At 42.5% G+C, this 20,451-nt stretch overlaps 1 protein-coding gene across 4 annotated transcripts in view; it reads right to left on the minus strand.

Annotated features, from left to right (window-relative positions):
• Positions 1 to 8,037: 8,037 nt before the first annotated feature.
• Positions 8,038 to 20,451, minus strand: part of CEP63 (centrosomal protein 63) — a 42,599-nt gene continuing 30,185 nt past the window's right edge. Inside the window, exons 9-16 of one of the 4 annotated variants that reach the window (XM_055128232.1) lie at positions 20,236 to 20,376; positions 19,229 to 19,343; positions 18,055 to 18,252; positions 16,465 to 16,551; positions 16,266 to 16,340; positions 12,231 to 12,436; positions 11,060 to 11,336; positions 8,038 to 8,534 (exon numbers count right to left, since the gene is read on the minus strand). In XM_055128232.1, the coding sequence (XP_054984207.1) occupies positions 8,376 to 8,534; positions 11,060 to 11,336; positions 12,231 to 12,436; positions 16,266 to 16,340; positions 16,465 to 16,551; positions 18,055 to 18,252; positions 19,229 to 19,343; positions 20,236 to 20,376 (1,258 nt within the window). In that variant the 3' untranslated portion in view covers positions 8,038 to 8,375. Of the gene's footprint in view, positions 8,535 to 11,059; positions 11,337 to 12,230; positions 12,437 to 16,265; positions 16,341 to 16,464; positions 16,552 to 18,054; positions 18,253 to 19,228; positions 19,344 to 20,235; positions 20,377 to 20,451 lie in introns of those variants that run through there. The other 3 variants (XM_055128233.1, XM_012931567.2, XM_055128234.1) reach the window with 3 other exon arrangements.

The raw sequence follows: 20,451 nt of genomic DNA on the forward strand, positions 1-20,451 counted from the left end.
CCCCTGCTCAGGGGCTGAGCCCACTCCACCGGAAACAGCCTCTCTTCACATTTTTAAGACTCGGCAAGTGTTGAAAGTCCAGTTTAAAAAGAAGCCAAGGGCTTTCTTCCGGGAAAGCTGGGCTGAGTCTGCTGCGTGACGAGCACTGTCTTGCTTACAGTTGGGTGGGAGCCAAGTCTCCGTTCCCCTCTGTCAACGCTGGGCTGATTCGGGGGAGTCCTGCTGCTAGCTCGAGACCCCTCCCCAGATGGTGTGAGGGTTCGTGGAGGCAAACATGACGGCCAGCTCTGCCTCCAACCCCAGCTCTGCCACCAGCGTTGCTACTGAGTCTCTGACTTCTCTCAGCCATCAAATGAGGCTTTTGTAGCATCGTCCATCTAACAGGGATGAAACGAGTCCATGAAAACCCAGAGAACAAGGTGTGTTCGTGCCCCAATAATCCAAAGGCCCCTCATAAAATCATGGCAGCCAGTGTTGAGCACATATGTCAGAGCATATTGGAGTCTAGCAGATGAGTAATCTAGACTTATCTGTCAGAGCATGTTGACTCACCTGTCTATTAGAGCATGTCAGAGCATGTTGAACGTTGTGTTAAAGCATGTTGGGCACATCTGTCAGAGCATGTTCAACTCCCACAGAGTCCTGCTCTAGGCTGGGTGGCCGAGGGGCTGGTATAACGGCCACAAACCCATAGACAGTGAAGGGAACCCCGAAGTGGAGGAAAGAAAAGGAAGGTTTCCCACCCAGAGGCCCTGCAAGCCAAGAACGTGCAGAAAACTCCTGAAGAAAAGTTATCAGGCAGAATAATACAGTCTTTGATTTTACTCACATGTGGCACTTCAAGAAACAAAACCAATTAGTGGACTAAGTTTTAAAAATTAACTTTTAGACCAAACTATGGTTACCAGAAGTGATGGAGGGATAAAAGTGGGTAAATCAGGTAAAGGAGTCAAATGTATGAGGATGAGTGAAATTCCGCTTTTAGCGATGAATGTATTACATAGAGATACGGACATATACCATTATAAGATGATTTTATAAACCAATGACTTCAATAAAAATATTTTGTCTTCCTCCTTCCCATCCGGACACGTGTGGGAGCCCAGTATGCCTTGATTGCTCTCAGCATCTAAACTGGTTCCCGCCAAAGCACATGTCCGCAGCCTCTCAGCTGCTGACCCAGATTTGATTCCTCCGTCCCTCTCGGAGAGCCCGGCAAGCTACCAAGAGTATCCCTCCCACACGGCACAGTTTGGCAAGCTATCCGTGGTGTATTCGATATGCCAAAGACAGTAACAACAAGTCTCACAATGGAGACGTTACTAGTGCCCGCTCGAGCAAATCGATGAACAACAGGACAACAGTGCTACAGTGCTACAGTGGTAATGTTTATGAGACTGACACCCGAGGACAGTAGAGACAAGGGTCAGGAATATTGCTCCATGGCTGGAAGCCTGCCTCGTGAGCTGGTGGAGAAGGCAGCTGGAATAGAAAAGGGACCACTGAGCCAATGATCATTCGGGATGGGAGATGTGTGCTGAAAGTAGATAAAGAGCCAAACATGATTGGTCCTTTATTGGCCTCTCATTATCTGTATCGAAAACCATAATGCCCCAAATTAGAGAGAGAGTAGGGGGGAAATTGTCTGTCATGGAGGCGGGGAGGGTGGGGATGGGAAGAGAGGACACTGGGCACATTGGAGGTGGAAAATGTGCACTGATGGAGTGATAGGTGTTTGATCATTGTATGACTGAAACTCAAGCATGAAAGCTTTGTAACTATCTCACGGTGATTCAATTAAAAAAATTTAATTTAATGTTTAACTATTGGTTTTAGTTATTTTCTAAAGAGAGATTATCTATATGATCTGCACCCTGAAAGCTGAGATTACCTCCAAATTCACACTAAACACCCTCCAACCTGACTGCCCGGGGAAAGGCTGCGGGATTCCTGTCTCAGAAAGCTGACCAGCCCGAGGAACGTGGCTCTCGGGGGCTGTCCATGGGCACTTTCTCCAGCAGAAGCAGCGGGAGCCACTCGGGAGCAAGCAGCGGGTGTGGTGGTTTGAACACGTATCCCTGAAGCGGCAGTGAGACTGAGTGACTCACTTTTTTTTTTTTTTTTTTGCTTTTTGGGTCACACCCAGCGATGCTCAGGGGTATTCCTGGCTTTGCACTCAGAAATTACTCATGGCGGTACTTGGGGGACCATATGGGATGCCGGGGATCGAACCCAGGTCGGCCGTGTGCAAAGCAAACACCCTACCCGCTGTGCTATCACTCCGGCCCCTGTGACTCACTTTTTAAAAGTGCATAGAATATGGCAAAAGAAACAGTGGGGGATGTCCAAGACCAGGACACAAAAGGTCATGGTCACTTCCTTAGTTCCTCTCTCAGCAAGAGGACTGAGTTCCCATGTCACAAAGACTCACAATGCCCATGGGTAGGGAAAACGTTTTCTTACCACACATCAGAAAGCCCTAAGATCCAAGATACCCAAGAACTCACTCCCCACACCTGCATCCGAAAGATGGCAAATGGCCAGAGCTGGCAGGGCTGTGGGAAAGAGCCTGATCCACTGTTGGTGTAATGTCATTTGTCCAGACTATGGAAAATTGTAGAGATTTGTCAAAAAAAGTAAGAATAGAGCCTCCATCTAGTTTTTGGCATCTCCCCAAAGGGCATAAAAGCATTCATTTGTAAGGATATTTGTGCCTCTTAGTTCACTGTAGTCAATACACAAGATCTGGAAACTACCCAAGAGAGCCAATAACATTTGAGTGAATAAAGAAGTAAAGAAATTGTGTATGCTACATATATGTATATATATATACATACTATATATGTATATATATATTATATATGTATACACACAAGTTCTATACATACATATACATATATATACACATATACACAGAGCTTTTACAACTCAGATGATAATACTGAGCAAAGTCAGCCAAAGAGAGGACAAATAGATCTGATCTCTCTCATATATAGAGTTATAAAAAAACATATTAGGGGAATTAAAAAACTAATAAAAACATATTAGTGGTCACTGAAGTGGGGGGGTGAAGACCTAGAAACAGTGGGAGAGTGACACTAGTATTCTGGTGGCCAGTGAGATATAACAGCATTATTTCTTGAAATGTTACTATTAACACTATTTTAATTAAAAATTAATTTTTAATGTTTCAAAGACTCTCAAGTGTTCTATGGAGAGGGCATGTGAAAGAAACTGAAAGATCATTCTGTGTATGTTCCTCTCCTTCTCACTAACTACACTTGGCATGACACTTTCCAGATCCATCTACATAGTAGCAAATTGCTTAATTTCATCTTTTTTATAGCTGAGTAGTATTCCACTGTGTATGTGTACCATAGTTTCAGATATCAGGCATCTGTTCCTGGACATATTCAGATGTCTATTCTTCAACACTGGGTAGATTCCATATTTGGGTGATTGTGAACAGTGGTGCAAAGGACATCAGAGTGCAAATGTCTCTTCTAAGTAGGTTTTTGGTCTCTTGCGGTAGATGTCAAGTAGTTGAATTGCTGGGTCATATTGAAGCCCAATTGCTAATGTGGAGGGATTCCTTTCTTTCTTTCTTTTCTTTCTTTCTTTCTTTCTTTCTTTCTTTCTTTCTTTCTTTCTTTCTTTCTTTCTTTCTTTCTTCCTTCCTTCCTTCCTTCCTTCCTTTCTTTCTTTTTTCTTTCCTTTCTTTTTCTTTCTTTCCTTTTTCCTTTCTTTCTTTTTTTTTTTTTGAGAAAAGTGAATATTGTTTTTCAAAAGGCTGGACCAGTGGACATTCCCACCAGCAGTGATTGAGGGTCCCCTTCTCCCCACCTCCGTGCCAACAACACAGGCTGTTTGCCTTTCAATTCTTTCTCTCGTTGGAGCATGCTGGGTAGATGTGGTGGCAGTATTCTTCCCAATCTCAGGAGAACTTTGAATACTTTCACCCATTCAAGATGAGTTAGACACATATTCCTGAAATAAATTTAATTTTGGTTACTTTACATCATCTATGTGGTATGTCGTTAGATTCTATTAGATGAAAATATTTTAAGTTTTATCTGTGGAAAGAGACTCGTCTGTAATATCCTTTTCAAATGCCCTTGACAGGTTTGGTATCAAGATTATAAAATGAGAATCATTTCCCTCTTTGTCATATTTGTAAAACGGTATTATGGAATTGCATCTTCCTTGAGTGGTCACTGGTGAAGCCATGCACACTGACGCTTTCTTTGTGGGAAGTTTTGCCATTTGGAATCAGTTTCTCTCATTTATTTATGACTTTAGATTTTCTGCCTTTTGTCTACTTTTGTGTGTGTTGTACCGAAGGAATTTACCTATTTTACTTATTTTTCACTTTCATTAGCAAATAATTGTTCTTTTTGTTAGCGTTTGTAGTCTCTACTTATTATTTCTCATACTGCTATTTTATACCTTCTCCTTTCTTCATTAGTCTAGCCAGCGAAATAATCTTTTATTAATCTTTTCAAATAAATAAATTTTTATATGATAGTCTCCACTAAACAATTTATAATTCAATAACTTCTGCTCTTTAGAACTTCCTTTTTCTTTCTTTGGTTTTGTTATTATTTTCTAACTTGTTTTTCTGGGGGGCATCCACAGCAGTGCTGGGGGACCACTAGGGACACATTGGTGACTCCAGGAGATCACAAGGTACCAAGGACCAAACCTGGGTCCTGTGCAGGTCAGGCACGAGCTCCAGTCCCCTGGGCGCTCTCCCAGCCCCAACTTCTTACGATTTATATGTACATTACATGATTTATTTTCACAATTTTTTCTTTTCTAAAATAAGCATTTAAGGCTATAAATTTTCCTTCAAGTAAAACTTTAGTGGCATAATAAAAGTTTTTATATGCAGCAATTAATTTAATTTAGTGAAAAATATTTTCTAATTTTGATTTATTTTTTAAATTGCATGTTTCTTGGCCAGGGATTTAACTCAGTGATTGAGCACTTGCTTCACATATATGAGATTCTGGATTTAATCCCTGGCACCACCCTGAGGACTGCTGGAAGTGACCCCAGAGTACCAAGCCAAGAGTAGTCCCTAAGCACAGCCAGGTGTGGCCCAAGAAACAAAGAAGCAAATAAATGTGCTTCCAAATGTATTGCCTAATTTCCCGTGCTTGTATTATCAAAATTATCACTGTATCATTGTCATCCTGTTGCTCATCGATTTGCTCGAGCGGGCACCAGTAACATCTCCATTGTGAGACTTGTTACTGTTTTTGGCATATAGAATATGCCACGGGTAGCTTGCCAGGCTCTGCTGTGCAGGCGTGATACTCTTGATAGCTCTCCAAGAGGGCTCTCCAAGAGGGGCGGAGGATGAAATTATATTTAAAATAATATTTACTTTTTAATTAAGAATTGTAGATTAATTCTACTTTTGTCAGGGGACAAAACATATCCAATATTTTGGCATTGTTGAGCCTTTCTTTATGATCCAAATTTTGTTCAATTAATTAATAAATGTCTCCAATGCTCTTGAGAAGCACAGCCTGAAATTTTGGAATGGAATCTATTTTGTATGTCTACTAATTCAAGTTTGTTGATCTAGTTCAAGTCTTTTTTTTAAAAAAAAATTAACTCCTGGGGGTAAATCCAGTGATGTTGATGGGTTACTCCTGGCATTGTGCTTAAAAATTACGCCTGGAGAACTCAGAGGACAATATGGAGTGTGGGGGATTAAATCTGGGCCGACTGCATATAAGGCAAGCATGCGACCCGCTGTACTATCTCTCCATCCCCCGCTGCAAATTTCTTGCATTCTTGCTTTTTAATCAACTGTCCCTTAAATGTTGACCAAAAATATATTGAATTTATCTAATTGTGTATCTACTCAAGACTTACTTCTTTTTCCTTTGATTTCTATCACTGTTGCTCTTCTGTGGTTTTGTTATTGGTTGCTCAGTGGCTCTGGCCAAAGGGAGGCTGAATTCTGGCCCACCTAAAGCTCCCCACCCAGTGCTCTTGGCTAGGACTTGTGAATACTAGCGGGCTGCTGCTGGGTTCCTGCCAGGCTGAAAAGGGTCCTGCCAGCCACATGGGGGTCACCATACACCACTGGGCTCTGCCCTAGCCCTGGCTCTGCCACACGGGGAGCTGTGCTGTGGAGTGTCCTGCTGAGGGAAGGAGCCAAACTCAGGACTCTGGGACTCTCAGACAAGATGCAACCCCTAGTGAGCTCTCAACTTTGTCATCAGCTAACATCTGCATAGAACCCAGACAAACCACTGAAAATTCTCGCCAAGAGGAATGAGAAGATTCACCCTCCAACCCCTCCACCTCACCACCACCGAGCAGAGACATTTGAGTCTCTGAGAACACCCAGGGTGGCCTTCATGTCTTCATCTTATCTGGGTAGCCCGATTAATGAATTAGATATTAAGAAACTAACTCAATTTGATTTCAACAATTTTAATATTTGGCATATCTTTTGAAAAAACGAAGCAGAGGTTAAGTTACAATCAAATGTTCTGAAAAATGTAGGCAATCAGTTTACTACTTCGAGTTTAAATAACACAGTAGATGCTTAAGGAAGTACATAGTATCTCATGATTTCTTAAGCTCTTCCAGTGACTGGAAATTACTCTCTCTCTCCTAGCTAGCACAGACAATGAAAACTTCAGGGCCGGGCTGAACTTTTACTTGTATAGGATCATATACCTAGTGATGAGAAATAAATGGTCCAAATCAAGAGCTTTCGTACAGAGCACAAAAACGAGAGTGTGCCAGCAGCTGTGGGAGCAAAGGACCAGCAGTGTGAAAGGAAGGCCGCAGCCACCACGGCAGCATCGGGCAGAACCCAGTGCCAGGATGTCAGGAGCCAGCCCCTCCTCAGGAGTTTCTGTTCTTCCCGAGTTGCAGGACCATCTTAGGCTTCAGATCTTTTTTTTTTTTTTTTTTTTTTACTTTACGGGTCACACCCGGTGACACACAGGGGTTACTCCTGGCTCTATACTCAGGAATTACTCCCAGCAGTGCTGGGGGACCATATGGGATGCTGGGAATCGAACCCGGGTCAGCTGCGAGGCGTGCAAGGCAAACGCCCTACCCGCTGTGCTATCATTCCAGCCCCCAGCTCAAAGGAAGAATGTAATGAGTAAAAAACTAATTTCGAAGTCAAAAGAAGGTCTCTAGAAGAAGAGCCAGAACAGCAGAATGTGTGGCCAGAGAATAGAAAGATGGAAACGTTGGTCGGTGGGGGGGGGGGGGAGGGGGGCGAGGGAGAGAGGGGGGGAGAGAGAGAGAGAGGAGAGAGAGGGAGAGGGAGGGAGGGAGAGGGAGAGTGGGAGACAGAGAGAGGGGGACAGGGAGAGAGAGGGAGAGGGAGAGTGGGAGACAGAGACAGGGGGACAGGGAGAGAGAGAGGGAGAGAGAGAGAGAGGCCCTGTAAACGCTGCTCAGAGACCAGGAGTCAGTGTTGAAATCGAGGACAGACAGCGCATCCCTAGTGGGGACAGGGATGAAGATGGGGGGATTAGAATCACACTGCAGATAACTCCTGCTTAAAGCAGTAGCCTGAGGCAGCAGAGAGACTGGGAAACTGAGGTTTGATTTCACTTTCAAGAACAGAAAGGAGCCGTGCCAAGACAGGAGACTTCTTGTCTCTGCTTGCACTGTTTGCACCTGGCACTCCAGCATCTGGGACCCTCGGGTGCAGCATCCTCGGGGCGCCAGGCCCTGCCTTCTGCTCCTTTCCTGCCGGGCATGCCTTCACGAGCAGAGATCGCTTCCCCAGACTTCCCAAGTGCCCCATGTACTCCAACGTTTGCTTTTTCAGACACACCACAGGCGTCACGTACTTAAGCCGAACCCGTCCCTGCAGCCCCGTCTGCTCCACCTCTTCCTTAACCTTTTGGTCAAGGTTCTGCGGTGAGCAAGGCCTGCTCTCCCCCTCCTGCCCGCACACTACCAGCCCAGTCAGCAGCAGGACCAGTACATCAGTGAAGGTCAGCTTGATGCTGGAATTCGCGCCTCCACCACACACTTCCCTTAAACAAAGTTCTTGCAGTTGCTTTATTTAAAAGAATTATAATCAAATCTTTCGAGTCTACAGCATTCACATTTAAGTCAGTAAGAAAAAAAGTATCGCTGTGACAGTGAGTATACTAATATGAGAAAAGATCAGCAAAGTCGTTTATTGTCACAGTTCCTGCTGGAAAAGTTCTTGTAGCAAGCCAGCAGGGGAAAGCCCACGAAGCACGGGCCTGGCAGGGTCCCGGCTGGGTCCTTGAGGGCGCCTCGCTGTGACAGCGCTTCTGCGCTCACGTCGACAGAGAGGCTTCTTCAGCAGACAGTTGATCCCCGGGGTTTATTTCCAAACTGGTGAGTGTTGACTACACAAGGGCTCTGAACTGTCGGACCGTCTTTTCACTCTCTCTCTTCAGTTCCTCAATATGGGCATCCAGGCGCTCTAGAATATGATGAGACCGCAGTTCCTCCTCCTCCAGAAACCTTGCTGCTACCGAACCCAGGGGAGACACAGGGATGGGACACTGGAAGAGAAATGAAAGTTGACATATAAAATTGAATATTTTCTAACTAGCAATATAAAATGGTGATTTTTTTTAAAAGCACTCTTATCCTAATGACAAGTAGGAAAAATCAAAGCAGTAGGTTCTATAACATCTAACACACCTAATTATTTCTGACCGAAGTTGTAAAACTGAAGTGTCACATGAGGTATTTGCTACAGGACTGGACAATATTTCCGTTTGGATTTGTACATCCTTTCTCCAGAAGAGAATTTATATGGAGCCTGTTATTTCAAACTCACTTTTAAGATATGAATGATTTGTTGCTTTTAAAGTATAGAAAAATCAAGCAACAATAAAATTAGCTGTCAGTTAAATTCAGCGTTTTCTAAAATTTTAGTCCCGAGTCCCTTATCTGAAACCCTTGTGGCCAATAGTATTGACCCTCCTTTGCAATATTTCCAATAAAGGCACCTTTACACTAGTAAATACGGAAACATTGGCAGAGCTGGCGAACCTTATTTCCACCAAGGGCTATTATTTATAACATCAGAAGGGATGCCACGAGAAGCAGACATGTCTGTCCTGTCATGAGCCAGGATCAGAACACGTGACTTCTGTGGTCTTACAGATTCTGTGGACTGGACACTCTCTCTACCCCTGTTCTAAGGGATATGGACATGCACATACCCACACCCATGCATCAGGGGTGGGCACACACACACCCCTCATTTAGTTCTCACTCTGGAAACAATGTATCTCACACACACTCTGGAAACAATGTATCACACACACACATACACCCTCATTTACTCTCACACACACACACACACACATACATACACACACACACACCCTCATTTAGTTCTCACTCTGGAAACAATGTATATGCATCAATTCTATTTTCTCTATTTGACAGGAGAAAATGGACCAGGGAAGGAGCTCAAGTGACAGAGCACACATGAGGCTGTTGGACACCAGGCAGCCCCTGGTGTAGCCCTGGTGGCCCCTAAACCTGCAAGCACTGAACCACAGGCCAGTGGTTCTCTGGGTCAGAAGTGGTAGAGGGTGGGCCCCTAACCAGTTCTCTGGGTGTGGCCCCAATTTGTAAATGAAAACATGTAAGCCAGATTGCAACATGGTCAGATAAGCTCAGTGATCTGAGTCCCCACCAAGGGCAACAGAGTTAGGGTCCAACGCCCACATCCCTCGCTTCTTGCCCCCCACTTGCTCCCTGCTGCTGACTCCATCCTCTGCCATCCCTGTCTGAAGGGGCACCTGGCTGCCCTCAGCCCTGACACATTCCCAAGTAAGCGTCTGGTGAAGGGTTGAGAACAGCACAGTGAGTGCTCAAGTTCACACGGGCGGAACCGCCGGCTGACGAGGATCAGCCTTATCACCCTAATGGAACCTGGGGTAACATTCCACAACCAGCTACACTGGTGATGCTAAGCAGAATGAGCAGGTCTCTCTGTACCATCCCACGACTTCAAGTTTCAGTACCAAGGAAGTTTTGCTGACCACCTTAGGAAGCAAGCTGGTTTTTCAGGATTGTTTTTGAATTTCAGAATTTACTTTGTTTTCTGTTTCAGGGGCCAGACCCAGCAGCGTCGGGGCTCTGCGCGGAGAGTCTGTTCTCAGGATCACTAACAGGCAAAGAGCACCTCAGGGCAATGAGCTATGCAGCTCTCCAGCCCAAGTGATTTCGGAAACTAAAAGGGGAGCTTTCCGTGAACTTCCTGGTACATTAAGCAGTTAAAAAAACAAGACAAAAACCTGAACTTTTACTTGTATGGGATCATATAGCTAGTGATGAGAAATAAATGGTCCAAATCAAGTGCTTTCGTACAGAGCACAAAAACAAGAGTGTGCCAGTGCTGTGGGAGCAAAGGACCAGCAGTGTGAAAGGAAGGCCGCAGCCACCACGGCAGCATCGGGCAGAACCCAGTGCCAGGATATCAGGAGCCAGCACCTCCTCCAGCCCCACCAGGCCCCTGCTCAGGAGTTTCTGTCCTTCTTCCCTAGGCGCAAGACCATCTTAGGCTTCAGATCTATTTTTTTTTTTATTTGCTTTTCGGGTCACAGCCGGCAGTGCACAAGGGTTACTCCTGGCTCTATACTCAGGAATTACTCCTGGAGGTGCTGGGGCACCATATGGGATGCTGGGAATCGAACCCTGGTCAGCTGCGTGGCATGCAAGGCAAACGCTCCACCCACTGTGCTATCACTCCAGCCCCCAGATCTATCTCTTGAATGCACCATTCCCCTGCAAAACTGGCCTGTCTGGAAAGGGCAGGAAGCAAAGTTTCAGACAGGATCAAAGATAAAGGAATGTCCATTGCTTAAATGTCCGAACGAAGATGCATTTTGAAAATTAGTAGTGGCTGAATGTCCCTTCCTCCACATGTGAAACCATAAGACACAAATACCTGAGCATAAGGTGGTACTTAAGAAACCCAGTAAGAAAAACAAAAACTATCACCCTCCTCACCCTTAAAAGTAAAAATAAAACTAAGTAAACTATTCAGATCAGAACATTTCCATACCAAAGGTAACTCTTCTGGGTCACTTATACTTTCAGATACAGTGTCAGAAAAATTGGCTTCATTTATGTCTAGGACTGAAGGCAGAGATTCAGTTTTATACTGAAAGGTGGAAGGCAAAGAGACCGTAGAGCTGAAGTGGCTGGTGGAAGGACTCAGAGGGCTGAGGACCCTGGGCAGGGGGTCTATGCTATCCGCTGCTTGTCCTCCTGACGGATGAAGGCCTGTTGGACAGTGTTCAGCCTTTACTCCATCATGTCTGTGCTGGCCAGGGATTGGCCTGGATACAGATTGAAAAAAACAAAACAAATAAAATTTTAGCAACTTGCCTCTCTTTTAAAGAATTACAGGCAGCTCACTTAGAGATTCAACAGTCTAGCTAGCAAGACTCTGACTTCCAGAATGAGCAGCCCGTCAAACAGGTAACCCTGAGTCCACATTCACGCCCCAAGTCTCCACTGCGAGGCCCCTGCCCTCACAATTTCAAATTGGTCAAGGAAAACGAAGCTGCTGCCCGAGTGACCTAGGGTGGTTAATGCAGGACAGGGCAGTAATGTGCAGGCGAGGACAGCCCAAGCACACTGGGCGTGGCTCAACCCAACCCCCACGTTAAATAAAGGTACCACTCAGGTCCTGAGGTGGAGCGGGAGCGGGCTGAGAGTCAGCAGGGGATCTGGTGGGGAAACATGGAAGCCAGATGGCAGAAGCTGAAGCCAAGTGGCTGACTGCTAAGCTTTCCGCGTACAGCCACCATCTCGTGGAACAGGTGGGATTACAGAGGTGCAGAAAGCCTGAAGAGCTCAGGGGAGCTGTTTCCCCTCCTGGAGAAGCCAGTGTTCTCTCTGGAGCACATTATCTTAATCAACTTCTCTAATCTCCCTGTCTCTCCCTGAAACTCTTTTACTTTAAGAGGGACGGAGGAAGGGCGGGCAGGCGGGAGGGAGGAAGCTCAGGGGAACAAGGATGTCCTTCCTAGGACACTCAGAGTACCAGACACTCAGGCCTGATCCATATAAACCTCCTCCGCTTTTAACCTGGTAGCGGCTGTCCTGTGCACACGGAACCTCAGGACTGAACATAGAATCCTCTGATAAAAACTAATTTTTGTCAACCTAAAATAACTTTCAAAGAAATGAGAATGATATTACAGTAATGCACTGTGAAGAAATTTTACTTGAACTCTGTTTTCTTGATCTCGGGTGCTTTGCTGTGTGTCAGTTTAAAGACAACGTCAGGGGGGTTCTGGCACTTCTGAGTAGAACTCTCCAGCTTAGATTTGGTATCCATCAAATCTTTCTGTAGTTGTTGATTCTCGGACACTAACTTATTTAATGCCTCAATATAATTCTCCTGAAGGTCTGTTAGTGAATTCTCTTTAGCCTAATAAGAAGGAATATGACAGTCACTTAGTTTACATGTGGATACTTGTGATTAATGATACTAGTGATGGAAAAGTACCTTTTACTCTGTTCTAATAAGCTTAACTGTGGCTATACTTAAACTTAGTTTTCCAATATTTGTTTCTGGCTCTTGTACGAATCAGAGAGAGGGCTGAGTGATAGTACAAGGGTTGGGGCTGGAGCAACAGTACAGGGGGTAGGGCGTTTGCCTTGCACGCGGCCGACCAGGGTTCGATTCCCAGTATCCCATATGGTCCCCTGAGCACCGCCAGGGGTGATTCCTGAGTGCAGAACCAGGAGTAACCCCTGTGCATTGCCAGCTGTGACCCATAAAGCCAAAAAAAAAAAAAAATGAAGATTGTACAAGGGTTAAGGCACTTGCCTAGCATGTGGCCAAACCCAGTTTGATCCCAGGCACCATATAAGGTCCCGGAGCACCACCATGCTAGTCTGCTGGGTATTCTGTTTCTTACAGCAAATAGGATGGAAAATTTTAAAGTGCCCTAATGCACCAAAGAAAACTCCAGAAGCTGGATGAAATATGAAAGCAAAATGGAGGAAAGTGGCAAGTGGAAAACAGTAAAAAGGAAAAAATAGTAGCCATAGCTTCCTCCTTAGGAAACAGTAGGCCTACTTCAAGGAAAAAAATGTGAAAGGAAGGTTCTGAGAAGAAATTCTGGCTTGCAGAATTCTTAAATAAATACTTTATTCAGGTGTCATATGGAATTACTACTCGCATCCAGTCTGAGTTCTGTGATCATAGAATCTATTGCTCTTCAACTCTAGGTGTTTCCTGTATTCTGGCAATATGGTACCTTAAAAAAAAAAAAAAACAGAAGACTGGACAAATGACTGCCTGGATATAATTATTTTTCTAATGACAAATCATTTAAACCAGCATTCCAAAAAAATATGGTAATTCCTGGAGGTTAATAAGATGCTTAGATTCATCTTTTCTGTAAAGATTTTTCTGATATTTTAATATCTAATATCTAATAATCAGATTGAATATCTGATATTCTACTTAAAATAATGTAACTTTTCAACAAGTTGTCAATGCTAAATAAAATCTCAAAATAAGTCAACAGTGAAGCTTCAAGTCATCATAGGCGGATGCAGACTGGTCAGCCGTGTGGTCAATGATATGAGCATTTAATTTCACAGCAAACAGGGCGCTTGCCTTGCACACACTGACCCGACTCTGATCCTCGGCACTCATGGTACCCCGAGCACCGCCAGGAGTGATCCAGGAGTAAGCCCTGAGCAGAGCTGGGTGTGGCCCCAAAACTACATAAATAAATAGCTACAACTAGCTCAAGAATTTATTTGTATAAGGAATTTCTAGGTAATAAAATGCAATACAGTCCTTCCTAATAACTCTTTGTAATGAGAATGTTTGCGCTGTGTTCAGCTTCCAAACCAAAGGTGTTTGAACTGCTGACGGGGTTTCCAACAGACTTTGCTATCGTTACATGCAAAATTTAAAAAAGTAATGATTGCCCTTTCTGCGCATCTTTAAATTTTTTCTTAAACATAAGAAAATATGGGGCTGGAGGGGCCGGAGTGATAGCACAGCGGGTAAGGCGTTTGCCTTGCATGCGGCCGACCCGGGTTCAATCCCCAGCATCCCATATGGTCCCCCAAGCACCGCCAGGAGTAATTCCTGAGTGCAAAGCCAGGAGTAACCCCTGAGCATCGCTGGGTGTGACCCAAAAAGCAAAAAAAAAAAAAAAAAAAAAAAACGAAAAAAAGAAAATATGGGGCTGGAGCAATAGCACAGTGGGTAGGGAGTTTGCCTTGCACGCGGCTGACCCGGGTTCGATTCCCAGCATCCCATATGGTCCCCTGAGCACCGCCAGGGGTTAATTCCTGAGTGCAGAGCCAGGAATAACCCCTGTGCATCGCCAGGTGTGACCCCAAAAAAAAAGCAAAAAAAAAAAAAGAAGAAAATATGTTATAGTTAATGGAGTATGGGAGGTAATATAAAAAGCTAAGTGTGCAGTATACCCTGACCTAGAAAGAAAAAAGAAAGGCCAGCAGCCCGCCGTGAGAAGGTTTTGCAGGGCAGCTAGCAAACACCATCTGGGGGACAGGCTCCCTTAAGCCAGTCCCTAGGAGAGTACAGCTCCAAAACAGGAAGAAGTAAGGACTACAGAAGAGTCTCTTAAACCAGTACTGCAGTACATCCAGAACCTGCTGCAGATTCTGCGGTGAATTAGGGTTAGTATGTAAAGTTATTTTCCATATTGTTAAAAAAAAAAATGTTTCTGTGCCAGACCTGATAGTGCTCAGGAGACCATCTGGGTGCTGAGATCGAATCCAGTCAGCCATATCAAAGGCAAGAGCCCTCCCTCCCTTTCTCTCTGTCTCTCTTCCTCCTTATCCCTCCCCATGTTGCCCGCCCTCCCACGCCCACCCCAACTTCCATCTTCCATAGAAAATGTTTAGCTAGTGTCTCCTTTTCTATTTTCCTATCATTTTAGGCTTGAATTTTTTTTCTTTTAATCCTTTAATTATAAGTTTCAGAAGGATTTGAGGAGGGAGGAAGAAAGATTTAATACATATTTTCATCCACCACTTTAAACAACAGTACAGTGTGGTGTTTCATAAGATAGAAAGTCACAAAGAAACACATCTATATATTTACATTTACTTTATTTCAAAATTTTGGATATTGCAAATAACACTACAAAGACCAATTTTACAAGTTTGATCCTATAGAGTGGGTTCTTTTGGAATGCAAACTAACATGTTCCTTCTGGAGAACAAGTCAGCAATGATTATCAAAATTAGAAATACATGTAAGCAAAGAGTTATAGGCTATATATATTTACAAGTTTGATACATTTGGCTAACTTGTCCTTTAGAAAAGTTTTATCCATTAGCTCTTTTATTAATAATACATGAGAACACCAATTTCCCTAATCCTTACCCATACCAGCAATAATGACTTTTTAAAAATCATTCTTAATCCAAATAGCAAAGCAACATTTATGTCCATTTTGTTATGATTCTTAGTGAGGTTGACAGCTTTCCTTATTTACCAAAGTTTAGAATTATTTCCATCAATTACCTATTTTTGTTCTTTTAACATTTTTTTCTATTGAATTATCTTTTTAGTATCTTTACAGGAAGTCCTTATATGCTAATATTTTATGAACATCTTCTGTCCGTTAGTTTTCCCTCAGTCTAATAGTCATTTTTATGGGGTCTTTTGCCTTCCAGAAATTTTACATTTTTATGTTATAAAATTCCTTGTGCTATAAAATTCTTTATGGTTTTATGATGCTTATAGAGAATCTTTCCCTTCCAAAAAATTATTTAAAAAGTTCTATATTTTCTTTTAACTGAAACATAGTATTCCCTAGCTTTCCCCAAATCCCCACCCCCACCCCACAGCCTGCTTAATCAACCATGAATGAGAACTGTTTGGGCATAAAGGGCCATTATCTAACTATGCATCTTTGGAAGCAAACACTCTGGAAACAGGAAAAAAGCATTTCTACAATCTCCAGACATGTGACCTACATCAAGAAAAGCTGAGTCAGAACAGAGAATCATTTTGAAAATTATAAGAATTTTGTAACAAATTAGTTAAAAAGAGCGTACTTATAACTCACCGTACAACCAAGCACTAATCAAGTTCTCTGAAGTTTGACAGGAGCTGGTATACATTTCTTATCCTCCCTCCCAAATTAATTTCTATCTCATGGGCAAGAGTCTTATTCATCTATCCTGTGTCTATTACCTACTAAAATGCTTCCAGCATAAAATATTCTAGAATATTTTATTTGATTAAAAAAAAATACCTTCAAACTGCTGGAGTAAAGAGGAATATTTTGCACAATTCCACCAATGTCTTCATTTTTGATTTGAGAAAGTTTCTGTAAAAGGATCATTCCATAGCATGATCTTAACTGCATCTTTAAATGTCAGTATCTACAAAGAGCTTTCTCTAAAGTATTGAATAGTAGAAAAATGGAACTTCCCTTTTATGTACTTACGTACCTGATGTAAACTCAATTCTAATTTCATCACCGTTTCAGAAAGATGACGGTTTTCTAATTTGAGTGACTCCAGCTGATTCACAATCTCCTGAGAAGGGAAAAGTAAAAAAAGGACAAAAATAAGATCAAATGCACCTTATACAATTTTTCCACATGTAAATTTCACTGGGTAATGTCAGATTCTTCATATATGTAAAAAGGACATTTAAGTGAATAAATACACAAGCAATTATCATTCTAAAAATAGGAAATGGCTCACTGGCAAATCCCTAACTGCTCTCCTACATTAGACTCCTCTAATTTGGCTTTGACCTCCAATATCATGGACTATGTAGTATGTACTACATTCACAAAATAAGTTGTTTTCAGTCCTCATTCTCCTTAGCATTTCTGCTCAAACATTCCTGCTTGAAAAGATTCCTGCCTTCTTTGGGTTCTACTTACTTAGTAAAAAAATACCTGGTTTTCTTTCTTCCTGTTTCTCTTCTTTAGTTTCACTCCATACCTTTATACTTCAAATGAATGGCATCCTCAGGGGGGCCAAGTCTCTGCTCTTCACATACAATGCTTTCTCATGATAACCTCAAGTCTCTCAGAATACATGTTTCACCCTCATGCACACCTCCACAGCTCAATATCATCCTGGTTTTAACCTCTAACTTCCAGGCTTTAGTGGAACTGACTCCTAGAGACTTCAAGCTTTTCTGTCAAACCAAATATGTCCCCTCTGCCAATTGTCCGACATTGTATTTTCCCTACAAGTTCATCATCTTCCCCAAACTTGCTCCTTATCTTTCCTGTATTCCATTAAAAAGCATCGTGAACCACGTGACAGCCCTATTTGAGTCCAGAGTGCATCCTTCCGGTCTCATGGATTTTCTACAGCAAGCACCTCACTCTGACCACAAAAGGAATCTCTGCTTGTCTGTACCTATTCTCACCTACTCCCTCCACAGTGCTCACTAGAATGGTTAATAATCTCCCTAAAGAGGTGGGACCAAGATGGAAAAAAAGGAAGTGCTCATTGAGAGTTCCCTTTCAACACAAAAACGTGCTAAGAGCTGAAAGAAGCATAGTACCCCACAAAGGGCTCCCGAGAAAACCCACTGGAGAAAACAACCACTACTCAGGGAGACTCAACTCCACAGGACAAAGAACTGGGCAAGTTCTGCCCAAAGAAGCAGAAACTGAAAGAGAAAAATGACCACCAAACCCAGCAAGCTGGTACCAGACAGGAAATGCCAACCTAGGCAATAATCACCTGGCAAAACACAAGGTGATTAACAAAACTTTTTTTAAAAAAAAAAATATGCTGTTGACAAAGTAAATCTTAAAAAACAAACCAAATAAAAGAATTTTTTGTTGTTGTTGTTTTTGTTTTTGAGTCACCCCCAGCGATGTACAGGGGTTACTCCTGGCTCTTCACTCAGGAATTACCCCTGGCGGAGCTCAGGGGACCATATGGGATGCTGGGATTAGAACCTGGGTCGGCCTCGTGCAAGGCAAACACCCTACCCACTGTGCTATCGCTCCAGCCCCAGAATTTTCTTTTTTATCTATTTTTTCTAAGATTTTTTTTTCCAAGCTTCACCTTATGCTCTACTGCTTTTACTTCTGCCTTTTGGATCTCCTCTTTGAGTCGCTTCTCCATATCAGAGGAAGAGCTTTTGGTGGAAGCAATGGTGATGTCCCGCTGGTGCAGTTCCCGGGTGAGCTGGGAGATCTCCATCTTCATTCCCTCTAGCACAGAATTGTAACTTTGGTCCGTCTGTAAAATTTGTTCTTTCAACTGCAAAGGAACAGGAAGGAAAACATAAAAGGTTAAAAAGAAAACAAGTAGATAAAAAAACATTAATTTAAATGAAGACATTTCTATTACTGAGATCTTGCCTCAAGCTATGAATTTTTCCTCTATATAAACTGCCAAAAAATATTTACAAAATTGCATTATCTGTTCTGAAGGTCATGTATTAGATTTCAAAACAGGCATACAAGACTTACTCAGAGGCTGAGAACCAGTATCTAAGTACAGAACACATTAGTTAGAGTTCAGCTCCAGGAAATTCCACTCTTTTTCAGTAACTACAAACCTAAAAAAAACAGAGTGCCTATCTAGTTCACTGGTCCACCAAAAGACAAGAAAATAAAAAGGCTGGAAGTAATCCCAAAGAAGTAAAACAACCACTTGAGATAGTACAGGCCCTGCAAAAATCTTAGTAACCAAAGAAGGTGCCAACTATACCCCAAGCAAGAGAACCACAGCCACCACTAGGTAATGCCACTCAAATAGTATATTTTTGCAATCAAGAAAGTATAGCTTACAGAGCTTTTTTCAGCAAAATATGATTAAAGTAAGTTCAAGAGTCCAAAGGCAGCAAGTTTGCACTATATGGAAAGTATTTCAGATCCCTGATGAGTCAAAATTTGCCTAACCACATTCCAGATTACCAAGTGGCCCTTTGGACTATCTTTTTCTTTCTTTCAAAATTATCCTTGTATACCCTTCCAAGACCCAGGTTCGATTCCTCCTCTCAGAGAGCCCGACAAGCTACCAAGAGTATCCTGCCTGCACGGCAGAGCCTGGCAAGCTAATCATGGTGTATTCAATATGCCAAAAACAGTAACAAGTCTCACAATGGCGACCTTACTGGTGCCTGCTTGAGCAAATCGATGAACAATGGGGCGACAGTGCTACGACAGTGCTACCCCTCCAACCCATAACCCAGTTCATAAACTAATATAACTTTGTGATCCCAGATATTTACCTTCTTTATCTCTGCCCTGTATTCATTATTATATGTTTCCATCTTCTTCAATTCTTCGTATTTTATCATTAGTTCTTGGCTTAATTGCTTACATGTGGAACTAACAGATTCCAAGCTGTATAAAAATAAAATCACATATTTAAACACACACCCCCAAACAGAAACTGAATTATCTAGTTTAACCTTCTTGGTGTCCAAGAAAAATCTTAATTTATTACTTCTTCCTAGATAGTAAAACTTATTTTCCACTCCCTTATCACTAGAAGCAGCTAAATCCAACACAAACCTTTAGAGACCTTTGCTTCTGCTTAAAATTTAGCAAGCTACAAAACTCTACAGACTAATTAACTTAGCAAATTTGTTCTCTCTAGTTGTACAGGAATTGCCACCATCACTTCAGCTTTACCACACTTACTTACAACTCCATCCTACACAAACTTGCCAGAATAATCTGCTCAAAGGAATATTAAATTTGTCATTCCTAAGAATAAATTCCTCTTTAAGTTTAAGAACTTCAGGAGTACCAGGCCTGTCTTATCTCACAAATATTTTTGCTTCTAAATCAACAGCTAACTATCTGCTATAGGCACTTGCTCTGCTATGAGTCACGGGACATTTGATCCAACAATTCCACTTCTTAGCATTTACCACAAAAGCCTCAAAATGTTCATTCAAAAAGATACATGCACTACAATGTTCACTGCAGTACTATTTGCAGTAGCCTAGATCTGGAAAGAACCCTTGTCCAAGAACAGATGAGTGGATAAAGAAACTGTGGTGTATTATGCATAGCAAAATACAACTCAGTTATTGAAAAAAAAAAAAGGATGAAATCCTGCAGCTTACTGATGGATGGGACTAGGGGGTATCATGCTGAGTTACATTTTTTATGAATTACATAATTTTATGAACTAAATTTTTATGAATTCTATTATATTACTTTATCAATAAAACAAAATCACGATTTCTAACTTGAACATTGCTTAAACGTGCACAGAATTATCTACCTGGTTTCTAAGCGAGTCACCTCTGCCTGCAGAAGCTCTTCACTGGTGTGGGTGAAATCCAGCTTGGACAGCACACTCTCTAAGTCCCCGTGCCCCTGACAGGAGTACTTCCTTTCCGCTGCCTGAGACTCCTCGAGTGACCTACGGAAGCACACAGAACTGTTAACCTTTTATCTTTGCAAACCAGAAACAATGCAAAATCAGTTTATATTTCCC

The sequence above is a fragment of the Sorex araneus genome, chromosome 2 (genome assembly GCF_027595985.1).
Source record: "Sorex araneus isolate mSorAra2 chromosome 2, mSorAra2.pri, whole genome shotgun sequence".
Lineage (NCBI taxonomy): Eukaryota > Metazoa > Chordata > Mammalia > Eulipotyphla > Soricidae > Sorex > Sorex araneus.